At 39.4% G+C, this 26,995-nt stretch overlaps 1 protein-coding gene and 1 long non-coding RNA gene across 2 annotated transcripts in view; both read right to left on the minus strand.

The window, feature by feature from the left end:
• LOC134789394 (uncharacterized) overlaps window positions 1-26,995 on the minus strand; it is a 485,188-nt gene that overhangs the window by 159,456 nt on the left and 298,737 nt on the right. The window lies entirely within an intron of this gene.
• Window positions 732-26,995, minus strand: part of LOC134806705 (uncharacterized) — a 61,143-nt gene continuing 34,879 nt past the window's right edge. Inside the window, exons 3-4 of the mRNA XM_063780029.1 lie at window positions 10,317-10,451; window positions 732-951 (exon numbers count right to left, since the gene is read on the minus strand). Coding sequence (XP_063636099.1) covers window positions 746-951; window positions 10,317-10,451 — 341 coding nt within the window. The 3' untranslated portion in view covers window positions 732-745. The remainder of the gene's footprint in view (window positions 952-10,316; window positions 10,452-26,995) is intronic.

The following is a 26,995-nucleotide window of genomic DNA, read 5'->3' on the forward strand; positions in this document are numbered from 1 at the left end:
CGTATCCCACATCCGATATCGGATCGGCTGGATGATGTGGAAACGTTCTTCGGTGAGCAAGTCCAGTTTTTTTTAAGAAAACAAGACATCGTCGCCTAAGTTAGTGTTTAGTTTTTTTTTAAGTTTATAAAATATACATGTATGTCTGTAAGGTATTTGTAATATGGGCCTTGTTGCCTGACTTAAATTTTTTAATAAATAAATAAGTTAGACCGTTTTTAAGTTTTCACATTGTCCGATCCGACATCGAATGTAGGATCAGGATCCTACATTCGCTTCCGCAGTATCGGGTGTGGATCCTACATCCGATAATGTCGACCCGACAGCTTGCGGGGGGTCCGACATGGCTGAAATTTAATAGTGAAATTATAGGAAGTGTCTCTCCGATATCGGATGTCGAATGGTATCTACCTATGAGAAAAACAGCTGCTAAGAGAGTGCCCTGTGACAAGTCTGCTTTTTTTGTATGAAGACTTTTTTTATAAAGATTTTATAGTTATTATGTACATAGGTAGGTATTAATAAATACAGAGAAACACATTTTTATATTCTTTTATTTATATCCGATATCGGGTCGGACAATGTGAAAACGCTCTCACACGGACAACCGAAAGTGAAAACAACGGACACGGTTAACTGTACATCGGTGGACCTTATTTACAAAAGGCATAAAGGTCCACCGATGTACAGTTAACACTGTGGGCGATGGTACAAGCGGCCTTTACATGTTTCGTTGTTCGTCGTACTAAGGTCGGTTGTACGGCCACGTGTGCCGTATGCTGGCGACGCGGTGCGGCTGCAGGCGGTTCTGCGCCCGGAGCTCCTGGTTGGCGAGCAGGGACTCTATGTGAGGTATATCGTGGAAGTAGTATACACCGCGCTTCCGCGCCAGCGCCACCGCCGCTATCGCTTCCGAGCCTTCCAGCAGGTATGGATCAACCATTTCCGGTTCTGTAATGAGAAAGTTTGAGTTAGTTAGTTAAATAAGTTAAATTTCGATTTTAGATAAAAGTTTACGCACACGTGCACCACAGGGACAGGCCAAATCGACCAAAGAGTAAATAGTATAAACGAACTTAACTCTAAGTGCTACCTACCGTAAAAATAATATGGGAGCGCCACCGTATATTTCAGTAGCGCCCACAATTATGAATGACTCTTGTAAATTAAAAATTAAGCTTTAGGGGTACTAGCCCCTTACAATTGGTTCCAATAGAAGAAATTGAAGACTGAATCCTTTATTGTAGCCCAATTTAAAGTTGCCCGTGCGACACGCTTAAAATACGGAAATAATAGCTGCTGTAGTCTGTGTCGCTAGCAATAGAACAATGGCGGCGATTCAAGTTGCACGCTATTATCGTCCTCACGATAAGTCGTAAAAGGAAAATTAATTTAACTGTTTAAAGCAGATCAGTGGGTTGTTTCAATTTTAATCACTAGGTTAAGTTACCTGAGGGCCTAGTCAGGCATCATGCCATCGTTGGCGTCGTATAGCGAACGAAACGGCAATGTCTCTATCACTTTACTCTTCCATATAAGTGCGACAGAGAGAATTAGCCTTTTAGCAGGAGATCTAAGGTCCACCACCTTGCATTTTGGAGACAAAGCAAACTTGGCTTGGAACAGGTGTTCCTGGGGGTGATCTGAGCTGATTAAGCCCGGTTGCCAAGAGGTTCCCCCCAACAGGTGGGCAGGGGAGGGGGGATAAAAGTGCCTCCGGCGCGCCTCACTCTAAACTTTATATCTGCATACATCTCGCAACTATATCAAGTTTGGTGTCTTTTTCGTGTAATTCGAGGATGAAGAATTCAGTTCTGTGACTAAATTTTCACTCATCCATACAAAAAATTCGAAATTCTAAAAAAATCTAAATCTAAATCCCCTAAAAAATTTAATCTATGAGGATTTGCTCTAGAAAAAAAATACCTGTGAATAGCCCAGTTATCCTACTATACAGAATAGTAAACTTGTCAAACATTTTTTTTCATAACTCTGTTAAAAAAAAATGTTTTGTGTCGCGCGGCGTACCTGCATTGTAAGAGCGGTATTCAGTGTTTAGGATTTTTAAGTATGTTTAGATGATTTCTGATAAGTTGTTATTCTTCTGGTTGTTACATCATTAAATTACTTCTGGAAGTGATATATATACAAATATAAATTAAATATATAAATAAAGATGTCGGGAAAACTTTCGCCAACAGAGGTTAAGTATTATAAATGTGATAAAATTAACATTATTATTTGCATGTCTTTTCCATATCTCGGGACCATGGGGTCCCGGACCTTTGGGAGGCGTACATGGGGACGAATCCAACAGCGCAGAGGCCCTTTAAGGCACGTTAATCTAAAAGCGAGGGATACATGTGGTGGATACTATCCCCGAACGTACAATGTGATACATCCGGAGATGGTCCCCGCCAGGTGCAAAGACTATTACAGTGCAGCACTTTTGTGCTGCGATGGGAACTAAGGTCATGGGCTATAGATTTGAAAGTTGGATGGACTGGATAATGGGCTATGGGAGAGACTAGCGGACACCTGCCGTGACAATCAGTCTCAAAATTGTAAATGACAGGTGGTGACTCGCCAACTCATTGAGTGGGCCCCGCAATGGCCGCACGCACAGTGCGACAACAGGGCAACACTTTGGAGTGGCTGTGAGGTTGTCGAGAGGTGAGTCTGCGGTAGCCAGATCCCGGTAATCCGTTCAGCAGGCCGCCGGCGTTATGACATTTTACACTTCCAACCTGGAGCATAGGTCCCGCTCTTGCGACTCCATTCTGGCCGGCCAATCAAGGCAAGCACAGAGGCGAGGGCCAGATGACAGGGCCCTCTGGAATAGGGGTCCGCGGTGTCGTCACTCACCGTCAGCTCGCCACAAGCTGCCCCCGCGGGACATTATTATTATTATTGTGGTGTTGTGGGCCTTTGAGTGTCGCATTGACCAGCATTGATCTATTGTGACGGCCCTTAAAGTTCATTACTAATGCCCGTTGCATCCAGAAAGTTGCATAGGGTTGCACTACGTGTCGCCCTAGGTAGGTACTTCTTTTTGACATTAGTAGTCCACAAGAACAGAGAATGTGCATTGCAGTCTCCTCTGACTCCTGACAGAACCTGCATGTCGCATCTTGTTTCTTGCCAATTTGAAACATATATGTTTGTTCAACTTGCAGTATCCAGTCAGTATTCTGGTCACCGCGCAGGTTTTGTGCCTTTTGAGTCTTAAAAGCTCCTTAGCAGTTTTGCTGTTGAACCCTTTGATCACAGCTTTCGAGTGTTCTTGTCCTTTAACGAACTTCCACCAATCGATTGCTCTCGTTTTTTCTAAGTTGCTGGGCAGAGAATATGCATCTCGTTTTGTGCTTCCACAGAAGGGTTCTGGGCCGACCAGGGGTGTGTCTGCGCCCTTTCTAGCAAGTTCGTCCGCTTCTTCGTTTCCGTTAATGTCGGAGTGCCCTGGTACCCATCTAAGTGTAACTTTGTTGGAGTAAGCCAGTGCATTTAGGTTTGTTTTACAGTTCTGGACTAGTTTTGAGTTTGACTCAAGGGATTCTAGTGCCAGCGGAGCAGCCTGGCTGTCTGAGTTGATGTAGATAAGCTGGTGTCTTAGGTTTCTATCCAGGTTGATCTCCGCACATTTGTTGACGGCGAAGACTTCTGCCTGGAAGATTGAGGCCAATGTGCCCATGCTGACGCTAGCTCTGAGCTTAGATCTCTCACCATAGATCCCACATCCTACATCATTGCCTTTCTTGGAAGCATCTGTATACCAGAAGTGGCTTCCCTCTTCGACGTTCATTTGGTTGTTGATCCATTTGTCTCTAGGAGGTATTTCTACTGTGTACAGTTTGGTGAGATGACATTCGGTGTGAGCGTCATCAGTGGGCATGGAGAAGATTGGTTAATGCCTGAGAGCGCCATTTTGGCCTGTTTAGCGTGCATATTCTGTAGACGCACTGCTTGGCCTCCTTTTGCACCTGCAAGTGGAGTGGTATGATGTCCAGCAGTGCATCTAGGGCCGCTCCCGGTGTCGAGAGGTAGGCGCCTGTTACTGTTAAACAAGCCGTGCGTTGCAGGCTGTTTAGAGTGTCTATTGCTGTCTTTTGGCTGGTTTTGTTACACCAGACTGCGGAGGCGTAGGTGACAATTGGCCTCACTACCGCTGTGTATAACCACATAGCAATTTGGATCTTAAGCCCCATCTTGCTCCTGCCATTCGACAGCATGACCACATGGCCATTTTCACTTTTTGTATAATGTTTCTCAGGTGAGGGTTCCAAGTTAACTTTTGGTCAAAGGTGACCCCTAGTCACCTCGTCAAGGTGATAATACTTGACCTCTGCCGAAAACGGTATTATTTGTCCATTAAGTCTTGGTTTTGTGAGTTTATCGAGCTTCCTTTTGCTTGTGAATGGTTAAATGGCTATTACAGTCTTGCTCGGATTAATGGACAAGTCATTTTCTCTACACCATTTCAATATTGTGTTTAGAGCTCCTTGCATTAGGTTGGATATTGTGTTGAGGCAAGGGCCTTTGACGATGACTACAAGGTCGTCGCCATATCCTTGTGTATCAAAGTCTTGGCCTGACATGATTGCAAGAAGTTGGTCCACTGCTAGGGTCCTTAATAGTGGGGATAAAACGCCTCCTTGTAGGCACCCTTTAGTGGTATAAAATTCATGCTCTATATATAGTATTGATGGTCAGAGTGGCTACTCTGTTTGAGAGCATGCTATGTACCCATCTGGTGGTTTCGTCTACTCCCTTTGATTTCATACCATTGAGTATGGTCTCTGTGGGCGTATTGTCGAAAGCACCTTCAACATCAAGGAACGCACATAGAGCGGTTTGCTTTTCCTATAGGGTTTTCTGCACCTTGTCAACCTGGTTGAAAATTATTTCGGCGACACGGCGGTTTTTGGCGCACGGCGCGATTTGGTCTATGTTTGGGGACAGATTATAGCCCCTCAGCAACAGCCACCAGCATGCCCTGCTGACTGGGGCTGGTCCAAACAACAAGGTTATTGGGAGCCCATATGGACAAGCCTACCTGCGGCGGCTGCTGCTTGTTTATAGCTTATTCGTTGCCGCTGCAAAACAAAATACGCAGGGAGGTGCAACTGCGTTAAAAAAAACCTAAAATGCACAGTCCCATGGGCATATAATGGCAATTACGAACAATATAATATCTTATTTTAACCCGCATTTTTTGTCAAACATCTCCTATGTTAATTTTATCACATTTATAATACTTAACTCTATTAGCGAAAGTTTTCCCAACATCTTTATTTATATATTTCATTTATATTTGTATATATATCACGTCCAGAAGTAATTTATTAATGTAATCTACCACCAGAAGAATAACAACTTATCAGAAATCATCTAAACATACTTAAAAATCCTAAACGTTGCATACCACTCTTACAATGCAAGTACGCCGCGCGACACAAAACATTTTTTTTAACAGAGTTATAAATAAAAATGTTAGACAAGTTTACTATTCTGTATAGTAGGAGAACATATATATATATATATTCACAGGTATTTTTTTTCTAGAGCAAATCCTCATAGTATACATTTTGTAGAGGATTTTCGAAAAAAAAAATCTAAAGATTTTTTTTGAATTTTGAATTTTTCGATTTTTTTGTATGGGTGAGTGAAAATTTAGTCACAGAAATGAATTCTTCATCCTCGAATTATACGAAAATGACACCAAACTTGATATAGTTGCGAGATGTATGCAGATATAAAGCTTAGAATGAGGCGCGCCCGAGGCACTTTTACCCCCCCTCCCCTGCCCACCTACTGGGGGGAACCTCTTGGCAACCGGGCTTAATCAGCTCAGGTCACCCCCAAGAACACCTGTTCCAAGCGGTTTGCTTTGTCTCCAAAATGCAAGGTCCCCTTAGAAAACGGGACCTTAGATCTCCTGCTATTTCGTTCGCTACTGCGCAAACGATTGGCATCTTGGCTAGGCCTTCTGGTGGTGAAAAGTGCCCATTTATAGGTATTATTGGACTAATAAATGATTAGGTGTCGAATCGAACTAACCCCTTACCGCATACAGAGCCATATATGGCGGATATGATATTCAACTCTATAGACAGCTATTAAAGCTCAAATTTAAACAAACATTTTTTATTACATGCAGCAGGGATGTAACGGATGTGGTTTTATCGGAACCGAAAACGGAAACAGATGTTTTCAATTTAGTTTAACGGAACCGAAAACGGAAACGGAACCGAAAACGGAACCGGAACCAGAATCGGAGCCTGACTTTTTAACGATGTAGTCGTTTTCCCCTTTCTCTAATAAACCTTCAGAAAAAGTTTACACTTAGTCGTGTCCCCACTAACTTCATCAAAATAGTTCCAAATCGAACTTGATTTCGGCTTCGTTGTGCGTTTTTTTACACACTAATATTCACCACACACACTACACACAGTCAGTAGTCAGTACACAACAACACACACACGATTTTAATTTTAATAACACGAATAAATAAAGTATACAAACAAACAACAAATTAGCGTAGCACGTGGCAAGCGGGGCGATGAGCGAATGACTGGTATGAACCTGTTTGTTTTTGATGTACGCCACCGCCGCGCCACAGAATAATTAATAGTACTATCGTACAGAAAGGAAACTTCCTACAAAAACGAAGTTTGACAGCGGTTCAGGGTCGAATCATGATGTCTCTTTCTAATATATGGCACTATCCCTTTCGGCTATTTAGGGTTGTCAAAAATCAAGTGATTATCTTATCTGTGGTCGTGCACGCAAAAGGAAGTCAAGTGGTGCCAACCCTAATAATTGCTCGGAGCAATGCTGAGCCGAGCGGAGCCGAGTTTGACCGAAGTCAGGAGTTTCGCAGATTCGCACCCCTGGCCGCGCGAAGCATTGACATCCGTTATACAAGTAACATTTTAGTCCTATAATTTTAGTGTTTATCGCTAAAAGCTTGTATAGACGTCGTATTAAGGTTTCAGAGGTGACCACCTGTCGTATAAAAGCGTTTGGCAACACCTTTTTGCTCTATAGGCTTATACAGCTAATATATTCTATAAGCAATTGATGTAAAGGTTTATTTCATCATTTTATAGAGCCGTTATAGGCGTGTACTATAACAGGTTCAAATATAACCACTATAGAGCAATATTACTGTATAATAGTATTTGGAATCACTTTTATGCAACTAATTTGCGCTATTAAGGTTCCCTTTGTAGCCGCTATAGTTTTGTGTTTTAACAGTGACAAAAACCCAACTATACAACGATTTTAGGATATAGTGGCTTTAGAGATCACTGCTATAGTACATAATACTTTAGTAGTTTGCGCTGTTAAGGTTCCCTGCAAGCCGCTATAGTTTTGTGTTTTTACAGTGACAAAAACCCAACTATACAACAATTTTAGGATATAGTGGCTTTAGAGATCACTGCTATAGTACATAATACTTTAGTAGTTTGCGCTATTAAGGTTCCCTGCAAGCCGCTATAGTTTTGTGTTTTTACAGTGACAAAAACCCAACTATACAACTAATTTAGGATATAGTGGCTTTAGAGATCACTGCTATAGTACATAATACTTTAGTAGTTTGCGCTATTAATGTTCCCTGCAAGCCGCTATAGTTTTGTGTTTTTACAGTGAAAAAAACCTAACTATACAACGATTTTAGGATATAGTGGCTTTAGAGATCACTGCTATTATAGTACATAATACTTTAGTAGTTTGCGCTATTAAGGTTCCCTGCTAGCCGCTATAGTTTTGTGTTTTAACAGTGACAAAAACCCAACTATACAACGATTTCAGGATATAGTGGCTTTAGAGATAACTGCTATAGTACATAATACTTTAGTAGTCATATGAACACTATTATAAAACTGTTTTGCTCTATAGTAGCGTTTTTGGGACATATTTAGAGCGTTAAAAAGCGTTTTTTATAGTTTTTAAATCCCTATTATATCTCATCGCTGTAAACGTCACAATTTCTCTTTTATATCACAAAACCGTTGTATAGTGGTTTTGGTTTTTCTTTTAAAAGACAACAGCGTTATAGCTGAGTTTTTATGTCTTTTATAAACCGAGTTAGATACATAAAGGTAGAAAACGACTACTTGTAAATGATAAATTTGACCTGTAATGTCTACTTATATCTTGCTTATATAAGTTCAAGCCTAAGCCACATAATGTGGTTCCGTCTAAAATATTTGTTATATTAATGAATTGATAAAAAAGATCCCAGTGATATTAGTGATTGTAGCTCAGATTTATCAAGCAATGATTTAATACAACCATAAAATCGTGACGGTTTAGATATTTAATATTTATCGACATCCATTATTAGCATATTTTTTACCAATTACACTGAAAAAGAAAGCAACAGTAATAATGACTACATCTAAATTTAATAAAAATCCTATGTCTTTCTAAAGAGTTTGTAGGTGTAACTGGGTCACAGCAAAATTCTTTTGGAACCCTAATTTTATTCATGATGGCGGTGAATACTTCACCGTAAGTTCTATAGTTAGCCTATAAAAGCGTCGGATTTACTTCTTGGCTGTAAAGTAGTAACTATGGTGAATATCATATTATTTTATAAAATTATTTTATTAAAAATATAAACAAATCGAGGGCGCATTTAAAATTCCTCATTAACCTTATACTATTCTAACGGTGAAACTTCCGTCGCATATACTTTTTGCACTAAGGACCGAATTATTCGACATCTAAATGAAGCATGTTAATAAAGTGTTTACTTATCACCATTTTATTTAGTACCGTTTTTGTGAAGTAAACACACAACAAAACCACTCACAATACTTGATGGAAAACTTGATAGCAAATTGCGTAGTAAAGGAACTATGAATTCTACAATAATATAAAAAAGCACTGTAATAGAATTTCTAATACTACTATAGTATAAAAAAAGCACTATAATGGAATCTCAAATGCTACTATAGTATAAATTAACACTATAATGGCGTTACTGACAACAAATTAGCACAAGAGTCATTATTACATCACTTTTATAGACCTTAAACGCCACGACTGACACTGTTACAGGACTACTATGTCACTGAATGGCACATAAGATGCGCCATTTCGGCTTTATACAATCTTCTTAAGTCTTTTATAGGCCAATAGGTGGTATTTCCGAAACGTTCTATCGACTACTATAGAACCACAAATTGTTACTTGGTTAACTTCCGTTTCAAACATAACGGAACCGGAACAGAAACGGATGTGTAATACCAAACGGAAGTTCCGCCTTAACGGAAACGGAACCGGAGCTCCGTAACATCCCTGACATGCAGTAAGGGGTGTAAGTAATTAAATTAGGTTTTAATAAAGTGGGTTCTGGTAGGTATTTTGATCGCCGAGCTATGATCCGTAATCTGTATCTAAGCGTACTTAATAAGCTATATACAGTAAAACCTGGTTAAGTGGGACCTGGATAAGTGAGAAACCTCTATAGCTGGGACTCATGGTGCGGTCCCGACACTTTAGCACTGAATTACCTCTGTTAGTGAGATAAAACGGACCTCTATAACTGGGATTAGTTGTTGTGATTTTATAGTCACATTTACCTCTATAATTGAGACAGAGAGTGTGTTTTTCCTCTTTTACTGAGACTGTATTTATAAGATTACATTTTCCTAATTGTTTTTTTACAATTTTATACGAATTACCTCTGTATCTGATATAACGTCAATCTATGACCTTTCTAACTTGGACTTTATTGATCTATTTCCGTATTCTTACTAACTCTTAGTCTATCCACAAATTCCGCATTTGCTTAATTGTGTCTAAACTGTGTCTAAACGACTTCAAGTTTCATTTAGTTACTTTATGTAGTTAAAACTATCGAAACGAAAGCTGACATTTTGATAAGTAACAAGAATAAACAAATTTTCATTTAATTAATTTCTGTAAATGAGACAGAAATGTATTTGTACCTGGCTAACTGAGAGCCTGGGTAAGTGGAATACCTCTTTAAGTGAGACAAATCTGCTCGTCCCTTGAAGTCTCACTTATTCAGGTTTCACTGTATTATTATTAAAGTTATATAAAAAACATAATTTAATAATGAACTAGATAATTTTAGTTACGGAACACCAAAGATGATGCAGGCAGACCAAAAAGAAATAGCATTCTATCCGGATTGGCGGGAAAGTACTACAAACGACAGGGTAGAGTTGGAGGAAACGAGTCCTCCCTTTGATGCCCAGCAATGTAAGCGATAAGAATGAGACACTATAAATCAGGCTTAAAAAAAATAGTTATAGATTTTGTACCAAAGCTATCCTTACCGGCGTCAGTCCTGCGGCCGAAGCCGAAACGGGAGGCGCTGAGGGGCGGTAGAAAGAGACCCTCGGGCCAGAGCGACTCCGGGTCCGGAGAGTCCACTTTGTACGGCGACGGCGGAAGCACGGGGATATCGGTTTCTGTAACACAACCAAGCCACGTCTTTACATTTAGGTAGGTGGACATTTTCTGATAAAGATGTTATTTCTAGTCAGAATCACGAGGACTATCTTTTTAAAAAGGAAAAAAGGAGTCCATAAGAAATTCTCAGTTTTGTGGCGCATTTTCAGATACATTTTGTATGAACCGTCACTAAAATGCTTCGAGCAACACCGGCTTCCGACACATCGGAAGGGAGGGGCCCAAGCGATATCTCACCGTACAAATCTTTCTGCCATTTTTCGCGGGGGGAAAGGTGCACACAGTCGCACTTCTCACACACTTACATACAAAATCCAATCTGTAATGACGACACAAATACATAGAAAATGACACACGTCAAAGACAAATCTTGCAAACCTCGATCTCTTTTTGTGTACGGACGAGTGACAAGTGTCACAACACGCACACTAACACATTTTCGTTGAAGTATGTTATTGTATTCTGAGAGATGAGAAGTCGGATTTGTCGCTCGACCGATCCGCAATTTGTACTGAGCGAGCAAAATCGATAAATCCAACAATTACATGAGACTAAAATATAATAATTGTGTTTGAATGTAATTAAACGTATGATATGTAAAAAAAAATATTACAAGTGAAATGTAACTCTTTGTTTTTGTAAATTTGATGTCCCCGACCTCTTTTTATAACAAAAAAACCGAGCAAACAGGCATTTTTGTGCAGCAGTGTTCACGCGCGCGTCTGGACTCGGTCTAGTGAAAAATCCAAGAGCAACTAGTTTTATTACCCGCGCTAGATTAGATTGACGCGCTAATCTTGTACCTCGGCAGAGGGGAAATAGTGCGAATGCCGCCTCCCTTCCGTGTTGCTCGAAGCTAAAATGATACCCAAAATTTGCACGAACGACGAGGGAGACTATTTTATTTGTTTTAATCAATAGTCCTCGTGATTCTGAGTCGAAATAACCCAAGATTTGTTAGTTTCTCTAAACTTTTTAGGGTTCCGTACCCAAAGGGTAAAAAACGGGACCCTATTACTAAGACTCCGCTGTCCGTCCGTCCGTCCGTCTGTCACCAGGCTGTATTTCATGAACCGTGATAGCTAGGCAGTTGAAATTTTCACAGATGATGTATTTCTGTTGCCGCTATAACAACAAATACTTACTAAATCATTGGCCAAGCACGAAGTCAAGACTACGGTGTTCAGAGCACCGTACCACGCAGCCCTAGGCGGTTTCAAGTTTTAAGTTTAGATACTAATACTAATTTGTCCCATACATTTTATTCACGAGGAAATAAGTAATGTCTGGGAGCTCTGGGACCTTGGAGTTTGGACTGTTATTAAAGGCCTCTGGGCTATAGGTAATGTAGAAGTTATAAAGTTTCTACCTTAGATATATTTTTTAGAGATTAGAGATTTTATTTACCCACCGTACCCACGGTGGGGCAAGGTGGGGCAGTTGCCCCACCCTGGTCTGTGGGCTGACGAAAACCCTTGTCGGGTTGATTGATTTATATATCCATACCAAATTACAGCTTTCCAGCACTAACGATCAACCTCATCTTGGAGGTAAAATGAAGAAAAATCCTAAGAGTCCCATTTCGGCCAACCGAAGTCAAGAACGTTTATATAATACAGGCGTACCGTTTATCTAAAACGTTTGTTGAAGGCACATTTCTAGTAGAAACAAATTATTATGAATTTCCAATGACCTTATTAATTAATGAATTTCTCTGTAATTTGTACAAACCATTTCGTAAACTGATATTCCGCTAAACAGTTGTTTTTACATCTTGCATAACATAATATTATTCATATTCCATAACATATTGAGGTATATTCTTCCTCTTGTCTGAACAATTTAAATATTAGGTATTGTTTCTTTCAAACACCAAAAGTGCACCAAAATAGTTGACAATTTAATATACGTCATGGCTCTTCTTCACGTTGGGCCAACGCCAACGCCAACGAGGGACGCATTTATGCGTTAGAGGGAGCAAGTGATATTGCTATCTCATTCAACCGCATGGCTGCGTCCCTCGTTGGCGTTGGAGTTGGCCCAACGTGAAGAGGAGCCTTCAGAGTTGACAAGCAACTTCGAGCATGAAAAAGTTGAAAAACTAAATCCGTCAAAAATACTAGGTAGGTATACATACAACCTCATGATAATCTTAGGCCCCGTACGCAAGGCAGCTTTTTCAATGCGCGTAAGAAAAGCGTTTGAATGACACAAATGGATAACCATGTATGTATTCACACGACAGCGGTGGCGCTTTTTATCAAACGTTGTTGGATTTTCGACTTTAAGCCTTGGTCGTTAAATCGAATTTAGAGTGCAGACAGATTCAAGCGCTTTTGTAACGCGCGTCCAAAAAGCTGCCGTGCGAACGGGGCCTTATGGCGTCTCTTCACGTTGGGCCAACGCCAACGCCAACGAGGGACGCATTTATGCGTTAGAGGGAGCAAGTGATATTGCTATCTCATTCTACCGCATGGCTGCGTCCCTCGTTGGCGTTGGCGTTGGCCCAACGTGAAGAGGAGCCATAGATATGGTCTAAGATCCCACATATATGGTCGACCTTCACCAATTTGTCTGACGGCTGAAACTATGAAAATATGAAAGAAAATATGTTCCAGGACATAAATAAATAGGGTTGCCTAAAGAAATATGGTCAAGGCTATTTTTAATAAATTTTTGGACAACAATTTTTTTCGGCAAATTTCACCGATTTGTCGGACGATCGAAATAAGTTTCAATGGAAAGTATACAACTTGTACAACATAAATCATCTAGCTTGCCTATCTTTTCCCGGTCACTATTATGTGGTTGCCGTGTTTAAAGAGGTGATTTTATATCAATAATTGTACTCATCTGTCTGACGCTTGAATTATACATCAAAATGATGGTAATTTTATTGCAAATACAATGGCATAGGCTTGCCTGCGAAAATCCGGTCACAAATGAGGATTGCCAGGCTTTTAATCAAAATAAGAAGGGAAGACTTTTAGCGATAACTCATAAACGGCTGAACTGATCAAGTTTATTTTAATTTTATTTGATTGAGTATTTTAAGCACTATTTTCATGTTTTTTTTTCATATTTTTTGGACAGATGTTTCAAAAGTTGGAAGGAAAAACCTTTTTTCTTTCTTTCTAAACGATTATTTCCGAAATGATTCACTTTATACGGTTTTTTAGCAAACATTTTTTGATGAAGTGAATATTTTAGAAAATAATCGCCTCGAAAGAAACAAAATGTACGTGAGGATTTTTTTTTCGTGGCAACCCTATGGTGTGGGATATAGTTGGAAAGGTCTTTCAAAATGAATAGGGGCTTTAGAAGAATATTTTTTGATCAAGTGAATATTTTCGGAAATAATCGCCTCGAGAAAAACAAAATGTGTGTGACAATTTTTTTATTGTTCCAACCTTATAATGTGGGGTGTTGTTGGATAGGTCTTTCAAAATAAATAGGGGTCTTAAAACAACATTTTTTGATAAAGTGAATATTTTAGGAAATAATCGCCTCGAAAGAAACAAAATGTACGTGAGGATTTTTTTTTCGTGTCAAACCTATGGTGTGGGATGTTGTTGGAAAGGTCTTTCAAAATGAATAGGGGTTTTAGAAGAACATTTTTTGATAAAGTGAATATTTTTGGAAATAATCGCTTTGAAAGAAAAAAATTGTGTGTGACAATTTTTTTATCTTTTCAACCTCATAGTGTGGGGTGTCGTTGGATAGGTCTTTCAAAATGAATAGGGGTTGTAGAAGAACATTTTTTGATAAAGTGAATATTTTCGGAAATAATCGCTTTGAAAGAAACAAAATGTATGTGACAATTTTTTTATCTTTTCAACCTCATAGTGTGGGATGTCGTTGGATAGGCCTTTCAAAATGAATAGGGGTCTTTAAACAACATTTCTTGATAAAGTGAATCATTTCGGAAATAATCGTTTAGAAAAAAAAAAACAAGTTTCTCCTTCTAACTTTTGAAAAATCTGTCCAAAAATATGAAAAAAATCATGAAAATAGTGCTTAAAAAACTCAATCAAATAAAATTAAAACTAACTTGATCAGTTCAGCCGTTTATGAGTTATTGCTAAAAGTCTTCCCTTCTTATTTTAATTAAAAGCCTGGCAACCCTCATTTGTGACCGGATTTTCGTAGGCAACCCTATACCATTGTATTTGCAATAAAATTACCATCATTTTGATGTATAATTCAAGCGTCAGACAGATGAGTGCAATTATCGATATAAAATCACCTCTTTAAACACGGCAACCACATAATAGTGACCGGAAAAAGATAGGCAACCTAAATGATTTATGTTGTACAAGTTGTATACTTTCCATTGAAACTCATTTCGATCGTCAGACAAATCGGTGAAATTTGCCGAAAAAAATTTTTTTCAAAAATTTATTAAAAATACCCTTGATCATATTTCTTTAGGCAACCCTATTTATTTATGTTCTGGAACATATTTTCTTTCATATTTTCATCCGTCAGACAGATTGGTGAAGGTCGGCTATATGGGGGATCTCCTACTAATATAAAGTCGCACCAAACAAAGTCTGCAGCGGATTTGATACCCCACGCAGTGTAAGTGTTATGTTTACGTCATAATTTCATAGAAGTTTGACGTTTAAAATGACACTTGCACTGCGCGTGGGCTATCAAAATCGCTGCAGACTTTTTACGGTCTGACTATAGTCGCAATTGTTGTATTTTAAACTTGTAGACTGGGCAGGCACGACACAAAAAGGAATAATATTTAAATTAAGTTTGTGATTCGGCATTTCTCGGTTTTTGACGTTTAGGCTTGTTTCTGACACAAAATGTAATGAACGTACAGTATTAATCAATAGGTAGGGAATATTAGGCAAAGCTCTGCGTAGGTGGCACCTTTGTGGCACATACAGTAAACAAACTACATTGACACATCACACGTCACGTCAATCACATGGCTTACCGCGAAACAAGAAAATCGAAATTTCGTTATCTAATCTCTCTATCACTCTTGCATATTCGAGCGATAAGGAGGCAGATAACTAAATTTCGATTTTCGCGTTTACCGGTAGGCCCTTGTTAACAAAACACCTTGATGCATCAATGTCATACTTTATTGTCTGTGAAAACTTGTTAAAAAACAGTTTAAGGCACAGTATGTATAAGTTAGTCTATGAATTTACTGAGTCGGTAGTGCTGCACTCTGACGGCAGAACATTGCAGTAATATCCCCTATTTGCTCATGTTTCGTAGAAGTCACAGAAATAAGTAATAATAAATGTCTAAGTTTTAGTACAAGTAGGGTAACTGCCAGTGCCTGCAGTTCAGCCAACTCTTTGAGTCCTTGATAAAACCATTCTTTGGGCTTAGATGCAAAAAACTGCCGCACTGCATTTTCAACATCTTCTTTTGACTCGAATTTTTTCCCGCGAAGGAATTTTGCCATGGATCTAAATAAATAGTAATCTGACGGTGAAAGGTCCGGACTAAATGCTGGATGTGGCAGGAGTTCAATACCACAAAGTTCATCGATCTTATTAGCCCGTGTAACTTTCGCAGTATGTGGTCTAGCATTGTCTTGTTGTAAGAGCACCTGGTTTCGATTTACTAAACCTGGATATTTTTGCGATAAAACCTCATACATTCGTGTCAGTTGGCCACAATATATCTCGGCAGTGATAGTTCGGCCCTCTGGAATTATCTCGAAATACACCAAACCTTCATAATTCCACCAGACACATAACAAGACTTTTGAATCAAATCGACTTCTTTTCGCGACAGGTTCAGGTAGTTGATTCCTGTCCAACCACTGATGCGCCATGTCTGGGTTGTTCATGTATAGTACATTACTACAGAGGCCGGGACGAAAGGGGTTGCCGGCCGAAGACATATAGACGGCCGAGCGAAGCGAGGCCGGATAGGTCTGTGCGCGGGCAACCCCATTTCCCGCCGAGGTATGTATAGTGCTTTTCTCAAACATGCAATGAAATAGGTAAATAAAATAAAAAATCCACGAAACCCAAGTTTTATTTATAGAAAAAACTAAAAGTAAAGTACACCCAAAATATAACCAACACGTACCTATATCATTATCACGCGTATGTTTTACACGAGTCGTGTATTTTTACTACCCGTATATTTTCATGTATCTTTGATTTTTTTCGCCTTGTATCCGTCTGACTGTCGTTTTCGTCACATAAGTTTACATAGTCTTTCATGTTGATATCATGTTTCACATACATCGTTGCTTTATGCACGGAGTAAATAAGTATAATTTCCACAGTGTTGACGAATTTGTAGTTACATTCATTTAAAATATGCCACAAAACTGTTTTTAATAAACTGTAAGCCATTTTTCTTAGTTTCTCAAATAATAAAATTGCCATAAGCAACCATATACATACTTCGTCTTTGACTTGGCGGCAGAAGCAGCAAGTTATTAAAATCAATTCTGCTTACGCTGCCAATTCCAACGCCTACGATTACAATTAATATTAATTTCATTATTTCGTCTGAACTCATATTAAAGTCAAAAAATTAACAACGCACCATAAATCCAATAAAACAGAATGAATATTTTTCAACTTTACCTCCATAACAATTTAAAAAATATAACTACGCATGTTTGAGTAGACCTTTTTACCGCTAACGTTTAGATGAAATATTTTAAATGATTTTATTTGTGTAGTTAAAGGACTATGCGTCAAAATGGCCCCAAAACCAACAGAGTTGAGAGTTAGGTCATTAGATAGATATTTTTCTGTACTTCATTTCGTTCTATGGGCACCAATCGGAATTCCATTGCAGAACTGAGATATTGGTAGTTTAGCCAAAATGTCGTCACCCTTATTACCTCAGTTCTGCAATGGAATTCCGATTGGTGCCCATAGAACAAAATGAAGTACAGAGAAATACCTATCTAATGACCTTACTCTCATTTCTGTTGGCGTTGGGTCCAGGCTCCATACAAAGTTGCCCATGGTCCTTTATAATTTAAAATTATAAAATTATAGAATGTATTATTTATTAAGTTCATGTTGATTTTATACAAATAAAACTGCAAATTATAGCAAACATTGTTTTTTGTTTTTTTTTTTTATAGGCGTAGTGGCAGAGTGTAATTACGAACCATAAAGCAAATACTGCCTCTAGTTTTTTTTAATGGATGAATGCCACGATGCTGTGTCACAAATATCTGTGAAATGAAAATTAAAAAAGAGGACTTTGCCGGCCTAGGCCTTATCTTATCTTATCTTATTGTTTTCGGGGGCCCTTGCGGATACACTTCGACCCATAGGGATCTTTTGTGCAGTTACCCCCTAGAAGAGATCCGTCAACTACTCAAGAGCTTTTCCCACCATATCCATGTGTCGGATGATGGAGCTCATGGGTAGCGTTTTAAAGTCCTTTGGTTCCAGGTATCCTGCTCCAAAGTCCTTCATTCTTTGTCTGGCGAGGGCGTGACATTCACACATTAAGTGTCTTACTGTCTCTTCCTCTTCGCCACACATACGACAATCGGTGTTGTCAGAGTGTCCCATCTTGGCCAGAAATCCTTTGACCCCGTAATGGCCAGTAAACACCCCCGTTATGATTTGGAGTTGTCTTTTGCTAAGTTTCCAAAGCTTTTTGCTCCAGCCGGAGTCTATTCCTTGCATAAAGAGCTTTGCATGCTTTAGACCCGTCAGACTATCCCATTCTTCCTGGTGTTTGGTCTTGGTATGGTCTTTAATAGCCGTTGTGATGGTTCCCTGTGAGAGCCCCACGAATGGTTCCGGACCTATAAGGTTACTTACAGATCCGGCTCTGGCGAGTTCATCTGCATTTTCATTGCCTATGAATCCCTCGTGCCCTGGGATCCATACCAGTTGCACTCTGTTTTGCCTTCCAAGCTGGTTCTAGCCTAGGCCTGCAAGATGTGTATGAAATTCCATTAACGACCTTTTGTCCTAGCCGCACCTGAAACGTCATACTTCGCAGCCTATTATAAGGAACATAACATCAATATTTCATTGCATGTTTGAGAAAAATCCATGTCTCGTCACACGTAACGATTTGTTTAAGAAAACGATCGCCTTGCGGCAGGGCAAGGAGTTTTTTGCAAACCTCTACTCGTCGTGTTGCCTGAACTTCGTCTAATTCATGGGGCACTATTCGACAACTTTTATAGGTCATATCTAATGACTTTAAGTGGCGATGTATAGTGTCTTTAGAAGGTCCAAGTGAGTCCGATAATCGAAGAGTGCTAGTACTGGGTGGTTTTCAACAGCTTCCTTTGTAGCCTCAATATCCCACACGGGTGGCCGACCAGAGCACGGTCGATCTTCAAGGGTCAAATCTCCACTATTAAAACGATTAAACCAACGCTGTGCCGTCCGTTCATTTAACATGTCTCGCCCTTCAACTTCACATATTTTTCTTGCTGCTGCAGCTGCTTTAAATTTTTGTTTCCCATAATGTCTCAACAATACACGAATTTCGTATTTGTCGCCCTCCATACTTTTTATTGTCAAAACGTGTTACGCCGTTAATAGGGGATATTACTGCAATGTTCTGCCGCCAGAGTGCAGCACTACCGACTCAGTAAATTCATAGACTAACTTATACATACTGTGCCTTAAACTGTTTTTTGACAAGTTTTCACAGACAATAAAATATGACATTGATGCATCAAGGCGGTTTGTTAACAAGGGCCTACCGGTAAACGCGAAAATCGATATTTAGTTATCTGCCTCTTTATCGCTCGAATATGCAAGAGTGATAGAGAGATTAGATAACGAAATTTCGATTTTCTTGTTTCGCGGTAGGCCATGTGATTGACGTGACGTGTGATGTGTCAATATGGTTTGTTTACTGTATGTGCCACAAAGGTGCCACCTACGCAGAGCTTTGCCTAATATTCCCTATTAACTAAGACAGTATGACTTAAATATAGTACGACAATCTCACTCTTTATAGAACTAGATAATTGTCGTAACAGGTTACGACTTGCACAAATCGTGGTGTAGTAAGTTTTTAGGTACAAAACCCGACATTACTTATGAGACACCCTTAGTACTACCTAGCTACCTACCTACCTACCTAGTACGATTTCAACACATAAGGGCTATTTTCGCTACAAACGCTTACCATTTGGAATTTCCTTTGCGCCGGCCGTTTTCCAAAGGACAATGCACCAGATCCTCAGTGGCATTGATGGTGTTGTTTGTTATCTTGACGACATTCTTATAACAGCCCATAACTTAGAAGAACATCTAACACGCGTAAAAACGGTACTAAAAAGGCTACAAGACGCCGGAGTGAAAAGCCAAGTAAATAAGTGCGCTTGGTTACAGGAAAGTGTCACCTTTCTAGGACATAAAATAGACGTCAGCGGTCTACACCCGACGGAAGAAAGAATCAATGCAATTAAGAACATGCCTATTCCGGCCAACACAACGGAACTCCGAGCACTACTAGGCTCGTTAACATATTATGGCCGTTTCATAGACAGCCTTCACATGAGATGCGCGCCATTGTACAGACATCTAAAAAATAATCAAAGGTGGAACTGGACCGAAGAAAACACAAGAATAACGAACAAACTCTAAAACATCCTGACGTCATCAGACACACTCGTACACTACGACGAAAGCAAACCGATATATCTCAGCAGTGACGCATCAGAGAAGGGAGTTGGTGCTGTTTTATTTCATAAAATCAACGAGACGATGAGACCCGTGGCGTATGCTTCGCGAACACTCTCCGACGTCGAACAACGATACTCGACTATCGACAGAGAAGCATTGGGGATCGTGTATGCCGTCACGAAATCTACCAATATCTTTATGGTAGAAAGTTCATCCTATTAACTGACCATAAACCCCTAGAAAGGATTTTCAGTCAAGATCGAGAAACACCCAAAATCGCTAGCAACCGGCTCCTTAGATGGGCCATGATCTTAAACAGCTATGAATATTCTATCCATTACCAGGCAGCACGAGAGAACACCCCCGCCGACGCACTATCAAGACTACCGATCGCATGCAACGACACAACAGTAGAAGAAAGAACCGGGCTACCGCAATTCGCCCACTTACTGCATTTAAGACTCGAGAACATTCCCGTAACAAAACACGAGCTACAAAAACAAACACTCAAAGACAAGACGCTCAACATTATCAAAAATTATATCATAACGCGTTGGCCAGATAAGAAAGACCTTTCCAACGAGCTACACACGTTTTATGAAAAAAGGGACCAGATATCATACGAAGACGGAATCTTACTTTGGAACGGAAGACTCGTCATTCCAGAAACACTCCGACCACAGATCCTGGAAATGCTACACGACGGCCATAACGGCATCACAGCTATGCAGTCACTGGCACGTCTTCACGTATATTGGCCAAACATCGACAAAGAAATATTAACTTTCTCAAAAAGGTGCAGTCTATGTCAGCAGTCCAGAAGCAACACTAATGAAGCTCCGGTGTTTCCGTGGGGAATACCAGTGGAGCCTTGGCACAGGTTACATGTAGACTACGCGGGGCCATTCTTGGGTCACATATGGCTAATAGTTATAGACGCCTATACGAAGTGGCTAGAGGTTGTACCAACGAACGTTACAACGACGAGGGCAACAATGCAGAGATTAAAGAACATATTTGCTACATTTGGAACACCAAGATATATCGTAAGTGATAACGGGCCGCAATTCACTTCAGAAGATTTTAACCATTTTTGCCAAGTTTCAGGCATCACGCACATCAAAACAACACCCTATCACCCAAAAACGAACGGATTGGCGGAGCGCGCAGTGCGCACGTTTAAGGAGCGAATGCTAGCCAGTGACAGAAGCCTTGACCTCCAGGAACGCCTTAACAGCTTCCTTCGAGGATACCGCAATACCCCACGACGCTCAATAGAGCGATCGCCCTACGAAATGATGTTCGGAAGGCCAATACGCACTACTTTCGATCTGTGGAAGCCTGACGTAAGAGAGAACATGGAAAAGGCACGCCTCAAACAGATACTGAGACCTACCAACAAAGTAGTTGTGCCACCGGTATATAAACCTGGCGATAAGGTTTGGATAAACAAACCTATCGGTAAGGGGTCTGACCCTGGAACAATCATTAAACGCAACGAACCTTACTCTTACGAGTCTTCCGGCGGTTACGCCCTTTCGGCTAATGATATACTCCTAGGCCGATGCAATCGGAGTCGAACAACTTGTAAAATCTTATTAACATTAACCGTGTTTTTAGCATTGTTTACGCCACACTGTGTTTATTTTTACTGTATTATATTACATACAACGTCAAAAGTTTGGGGCAAAAATGGCACTTTCCTGTGATGCTGGCTGCGGATTACTGATTGAAGATTCTTCGATAAATATATTGCGCAGAGTGTAATAAAGTTTACCACTTACAATGTGTCAATATCTCCGAGGAGGCCTACGAAGACTGGTCAATGGATGCAAAGACAAGTTGGGCATGCCCAGATTGTCGAAGTAAAATACCGAGAGGAGATCAGGGGCGTATTTTGTAATTTGGCGCCCCGGGCATTGGCACGTTTCGCCGCCCCAGAACTCAAGGAAGAAAAACAAAATGCAATCCGCCAGGGGCGGCATATGCCGCCCCCGGGGTTGGCGCCCCGGGCCATGGCCCGGATGGCCCTAGGGTAAATACGCCCCTGGAGGAGATCTTTAATTTGTAATACATATAATGACTTGGCAATCGCACATGATGCTTTACTCGTACCGTACTCGTAAATACGTGTAATGCTCAAACTGCAATTAGCGCTAGAGTTATGTTCAATCAGAATTATTTTTATATGTAATAGGTGACGATGATCCTTATGTCATTATGCAGCCGTGCGATGGCCAGGTCATTATATGTATTACAAATTAAAGATATCTTATTGATACTGTTTTAATACCCCCTGGCACTGATTAAAATAACCGACTTGGTTTCACATTACATCTCAAAACTTTTTTGTAGTAGAAGCGTTGCGAGACTTGCACCTTTTTACATGTAATGTTTTTGATGGGATCTAGGTTTGATCTAGGTCTTCCAAAATGATTTTTTCGTAACAGAAGTAACAGACAGAACAGAACTACTACTAACAGAACTAACAGGTCTATTGCCTGAATAAAGAAACATTCATTCATTCATTCATTCATTCAGAACGGGATCTGGTTGCTGCTCTCACCGATCCGTTCAAAAATATACATACTGTAGGTATACAATTAATACATAAATGTAAAAGTACTTAATGAAAAGGAATATTGTTTCGACGAATCAGATACTCTCAGTAAAATCTATACATAGATGAGGCCATAGCTGTTAATAAATATTAAATGACTTTATTATCTCTATACGCTTTACTAACTCTATGTGCTCTATTGTGAAAAAAAAAACACAACGACAGTGAAGAACGGAATTGTCAATTTAAATATAGTGCATCAAGCAAATCTTGTCAGTAGCAATGTAAAGCAAACTAAAGTAGGGCAACACTCCAAGAGTAGTATTGCGCTAAGAAAAGCAGCAATGTACAATGTACATCGAACCAAAACTTTTTTTACGCTGAGCGCGCCCTACGTACGTCAATTCAAGTTGTCACTCGCAGTTTATTGAAATGTTTGAAATTGTTATTAATATGGACGGACAATTTAAAAGCGGTGTAAAAACGATGATAATAAAAATTATTAACAAATTTGAAGATCTCAAAATAAAATTAGAAGCAGACTATGCCGTTAAACAAGAATGTATGAATAAAATCATTGCTTCCGCAGGTAGATGTCCTACTGGATTTTAATATTTTATTCGATTTCACAGTTGGCACTGTGCGCATTGTAGGCACCTTAGCTTTGCTTAAGATCATGCACAATCTTATTTAATATATTGGTATATTTAATGGTGACACAGCAGAAATATCTCATGAAATAGAAACGATTCAGAATGTAAACAAACAAGATGATGGCTGTCATTCACGATCCGCATTCCACAGATAAAACACAGATGACACGCGATTTTCGAATTATTCGAACACAGTGTTGCTCACCCGCGATTTTTCAAATTTGCCGCCGTTTGCTACTGACAAGATTTGCTTGACCCAGTATATTTACAGATAGACTCCAATCATATATATAAAATCGAAAAACCAGAACGGGATAAAAAACGAGCGAAGAAGCGAGATGGCGCCTTACAAATTTCTAAAAAAGTTTTTGACACGTATCTCGAATACGACGCACGTATGATGAGAAAAAACTGTTTAAATCTATTATCTAAATATGAGAATAGACTAGAGCATAAAAACTATCGCTTTCGATGCGTATTTAAATTTCATAACAAGCTTCATTTTACGATGATCGACCATTTTCGGTAACTCTCGGTTAGTTTCGTTTCGGTGGTGGTACAGACAAAATTATTTGATGTGGTGCTACAGACATAACCAATGTTTATGTTTGTCATGTTGGTATACAGTTATTGCGGCGTTTTATTACACGAAGTAAAATAAAAAGTGCTGTCAACCTCAACCTTAGTCTATAACCATACGAGTGACTTAAATGCCATAAATGACTTATCAATCAAATTAGTATTATCGTATGATTATCGTGTTAATAATTTGTATTTTATTGTTTTAAATTTCTTTTTGAGTTATATTATTCAGATTGACTTTCACGGCTTCGGCAAACATTGCCATTCGTCCGGGGAACGGGCTGCCGAGATGGGCCAAAAATACAAAGTTGATAGCAAGTTCAAGGGATGGTGCCCGTAATAATGTGTGTGTGTGTGATAATAGGCCTGTTGCAAGTAACAAAGAATCACGGAAATAATGGTTTCAAAGAAACATATATGTTAATATGATTCTAAAAAATGGCCCAATCTCAGTATAAACTGAAGGATTATTAATATATTCAATAAAATAAAACTGCAAAATTCTCCAATCGGCCATTATTACTGAAACGCCAATCAGAAGCGTTCCAAACAGTGACGTCATCAATCCATAACATATTTCTTAGAGCAACATAGACAACCTCATTGACCGAAATCCATACGTTCTCACCAAAGACTTCGAAGGTGCAAAAAAAATGTTATTTCGCCACTAAACATTTATTACGTCCAAAAAATATTATTACACGATATAAAGGAGATATCTATTTGTAATTATCTAAATAAAATGCTAAATAATACGATATTTCACCAACAAACTTTTTTAATTATTTGGCTGAATGGAACTATCATTGCCATGTTGGCTGTCGTAACTAGAAAAAATGAAAAATTAAAAAGTAAAACCGGCGCTCGGTGATTTTCACTCAAAATTTACTTGTATCTAAATAATTCATCTTAAATTGCAACCGTGTGAGAGTTTTTGTCTAAAATGAGTTATTGTGATAAATTTTTGTAATGTATTTATCATTCCTAATCGTAATATATGGTGCTGAATTAACAATATCATTCGGATTCAAGGGAAATTCCTAACTGTAAGTATGTAAACAATGTCTACCACCCTACCACCAACCAAATGGTGACGTCACAAATGTCGTGCGAGGCGTTTTCGCGCGAGTTTTAAACTAGCTATAATAAAATGCAATTATTTATGTTAAATCTTATGAGTATAGCTGAAATATTGTGTTTTTCGGAACCAATACGTAGGTTGCCCTGAAAGTTTCGGGAATTGCATACTTAGGAACGTATATTTGACATGTGTTATACCTCTTTGTTACAAGCATAGTCTCATTATTCGAAAACACTGGCCACTTAGAAAAAAAAAACAATGTTCTATTTTCAATTGTTTTTTAAAGTCGTTGAGTCGCTGTAGTAGAAGAGCCGGCCGCAAAATTTTTAACCGACTTGATACCACGATGAAATGCACAATGGTTTCCCAGAAAAGTTATGCTAAGTCCGAATTCGATAGTCTGCCACGGCGGAACTTGCCGAAAGTACGAAAAAGAAGGCCACTTCCGGTGCGAAAAAAGGGGCTGATTTAACCCATCTGATACCGAGATAGTAGTTATGGCAGCAGTTAGAAATTTACATGTAGACACAGAAAAGCGAAGTCTGCCACTATTTTTTTTGCCGGAAGTGCTTGGCAGACGCTCTCAAAGGTGACCATCGGGACCCCTAAATTAACCCATCTGATACCACCATGAAACCAATGCCAGTCGGTAGGTATGAACTCTCATGTCAGGAATATATAAGTCTGCCAAGGCTTTTCCTGCCGAAACACCATGGCAGACGAGATTATGTAAGCAAGGTCGCCATCGGTTACCCTACACTAACCCATCTGATACCACCATGAAACCAATTCCATTCGGTAGGTATGAACCCCCATTTTAGGAATATATAAGTCTGCCAAGGTTTTTCCTGCCGAAACACCTTGGCAGACGAGATTATAAGCAAGATGACCATCGGTTACCGTACACTAACCCATCTGATACCGCCATGAAACCAATTCCAGTCGGTAGGTATGAACCCTCATTTCATGAATATATAAGTCTGCCAAGGCTTTTCCTGCCGAAACACCTTGGCAGACGAGATTATGTTAGCAAGGTGTACATCAGTTACCCTACATTAACCCATCTGATACCTCCATGAAACCAATTCCAGTCGGTAGGTATGAACCCTCATTTCGGAAATTTTTAAGTCTGCCAAGGCCTTTCCTGCCGAAACTCCTTGACAGACGAGATTATGTAAGCAACATCCGCATCCGTGGGACCGGTATACGTGATTACTGTAGGCTTATTTATTACTTTATGCTTTTACATATTTGTATATTATTATGTTATTAATGAAATATATTTATAATTTATTAAACCTATACCTAATACATTGGGAATTCATTACCTGCTTACGGCAGTAGTAGGGAGTAGTGGGTGAGTTCTGGCTCACTTATCCAGGCCAACAGTCCCTCCCCCTTTTTTTCCCTTGTTGAGGCCCTGCAACCTTACCTTGAACCCAACCTAATGTCATTGTAGCTCGAATCTAACCTAATCTATTTTTATTGCTTTTAGAAAATATTCTAATAACAATTATCTACTTTTGCAAAGTTAAATGTTGAATTCTTTATTTCGCAAAATGGAATTTTAATGTGACTATAATGTATGTGCAATCTACTTAGAAACTGGGTTTAGAAATATAAAAACACACATTTTATATAGGATAATAAGTTTATTCAAGTAATATTCTGAACATATGAGATATAGTAACATCATTACTTATTCTGTGTACAGTGGAGAAAACATGCAAGTTGACATTTTTCGTTTTAAAATAAAGATAAACTAAACAGTATTTGCCACAAACCGATGTAAAAAAAACTTTGCAGTTGTTGATTACAATACCATATCTTAAGACCCCAGTACACAATGGGCCATCGCCGGCCATTCCAAGGGACGCATTTATGCGTTAGAGGGAGCAAATGATATTGCTATCTCATTCTACCGCATGGCTGCGTCCCTTGGAGTGGCCGGCAATGGCCCATTGTGTACTGGGGCCTTTACAATTTCTCTCCATGAACATTTTATGATACCCAACCAACCTTCCGGTTTTCGCCCGAATGAATTAAAATA

This window comes from Cydia splendana, chromosome 3 (assembly GCF_910591565.1).
Source record: "Cydia splendana chromosome 3, ilCydSple1.2, whole genome shotgun sequence".
NCBI classification, from domain to species: Eukaryota; Metazoa; Arthropoda; class Insecta; order Lepidoptera; family Tortricidae; genus Cydia; species Cydia splendana.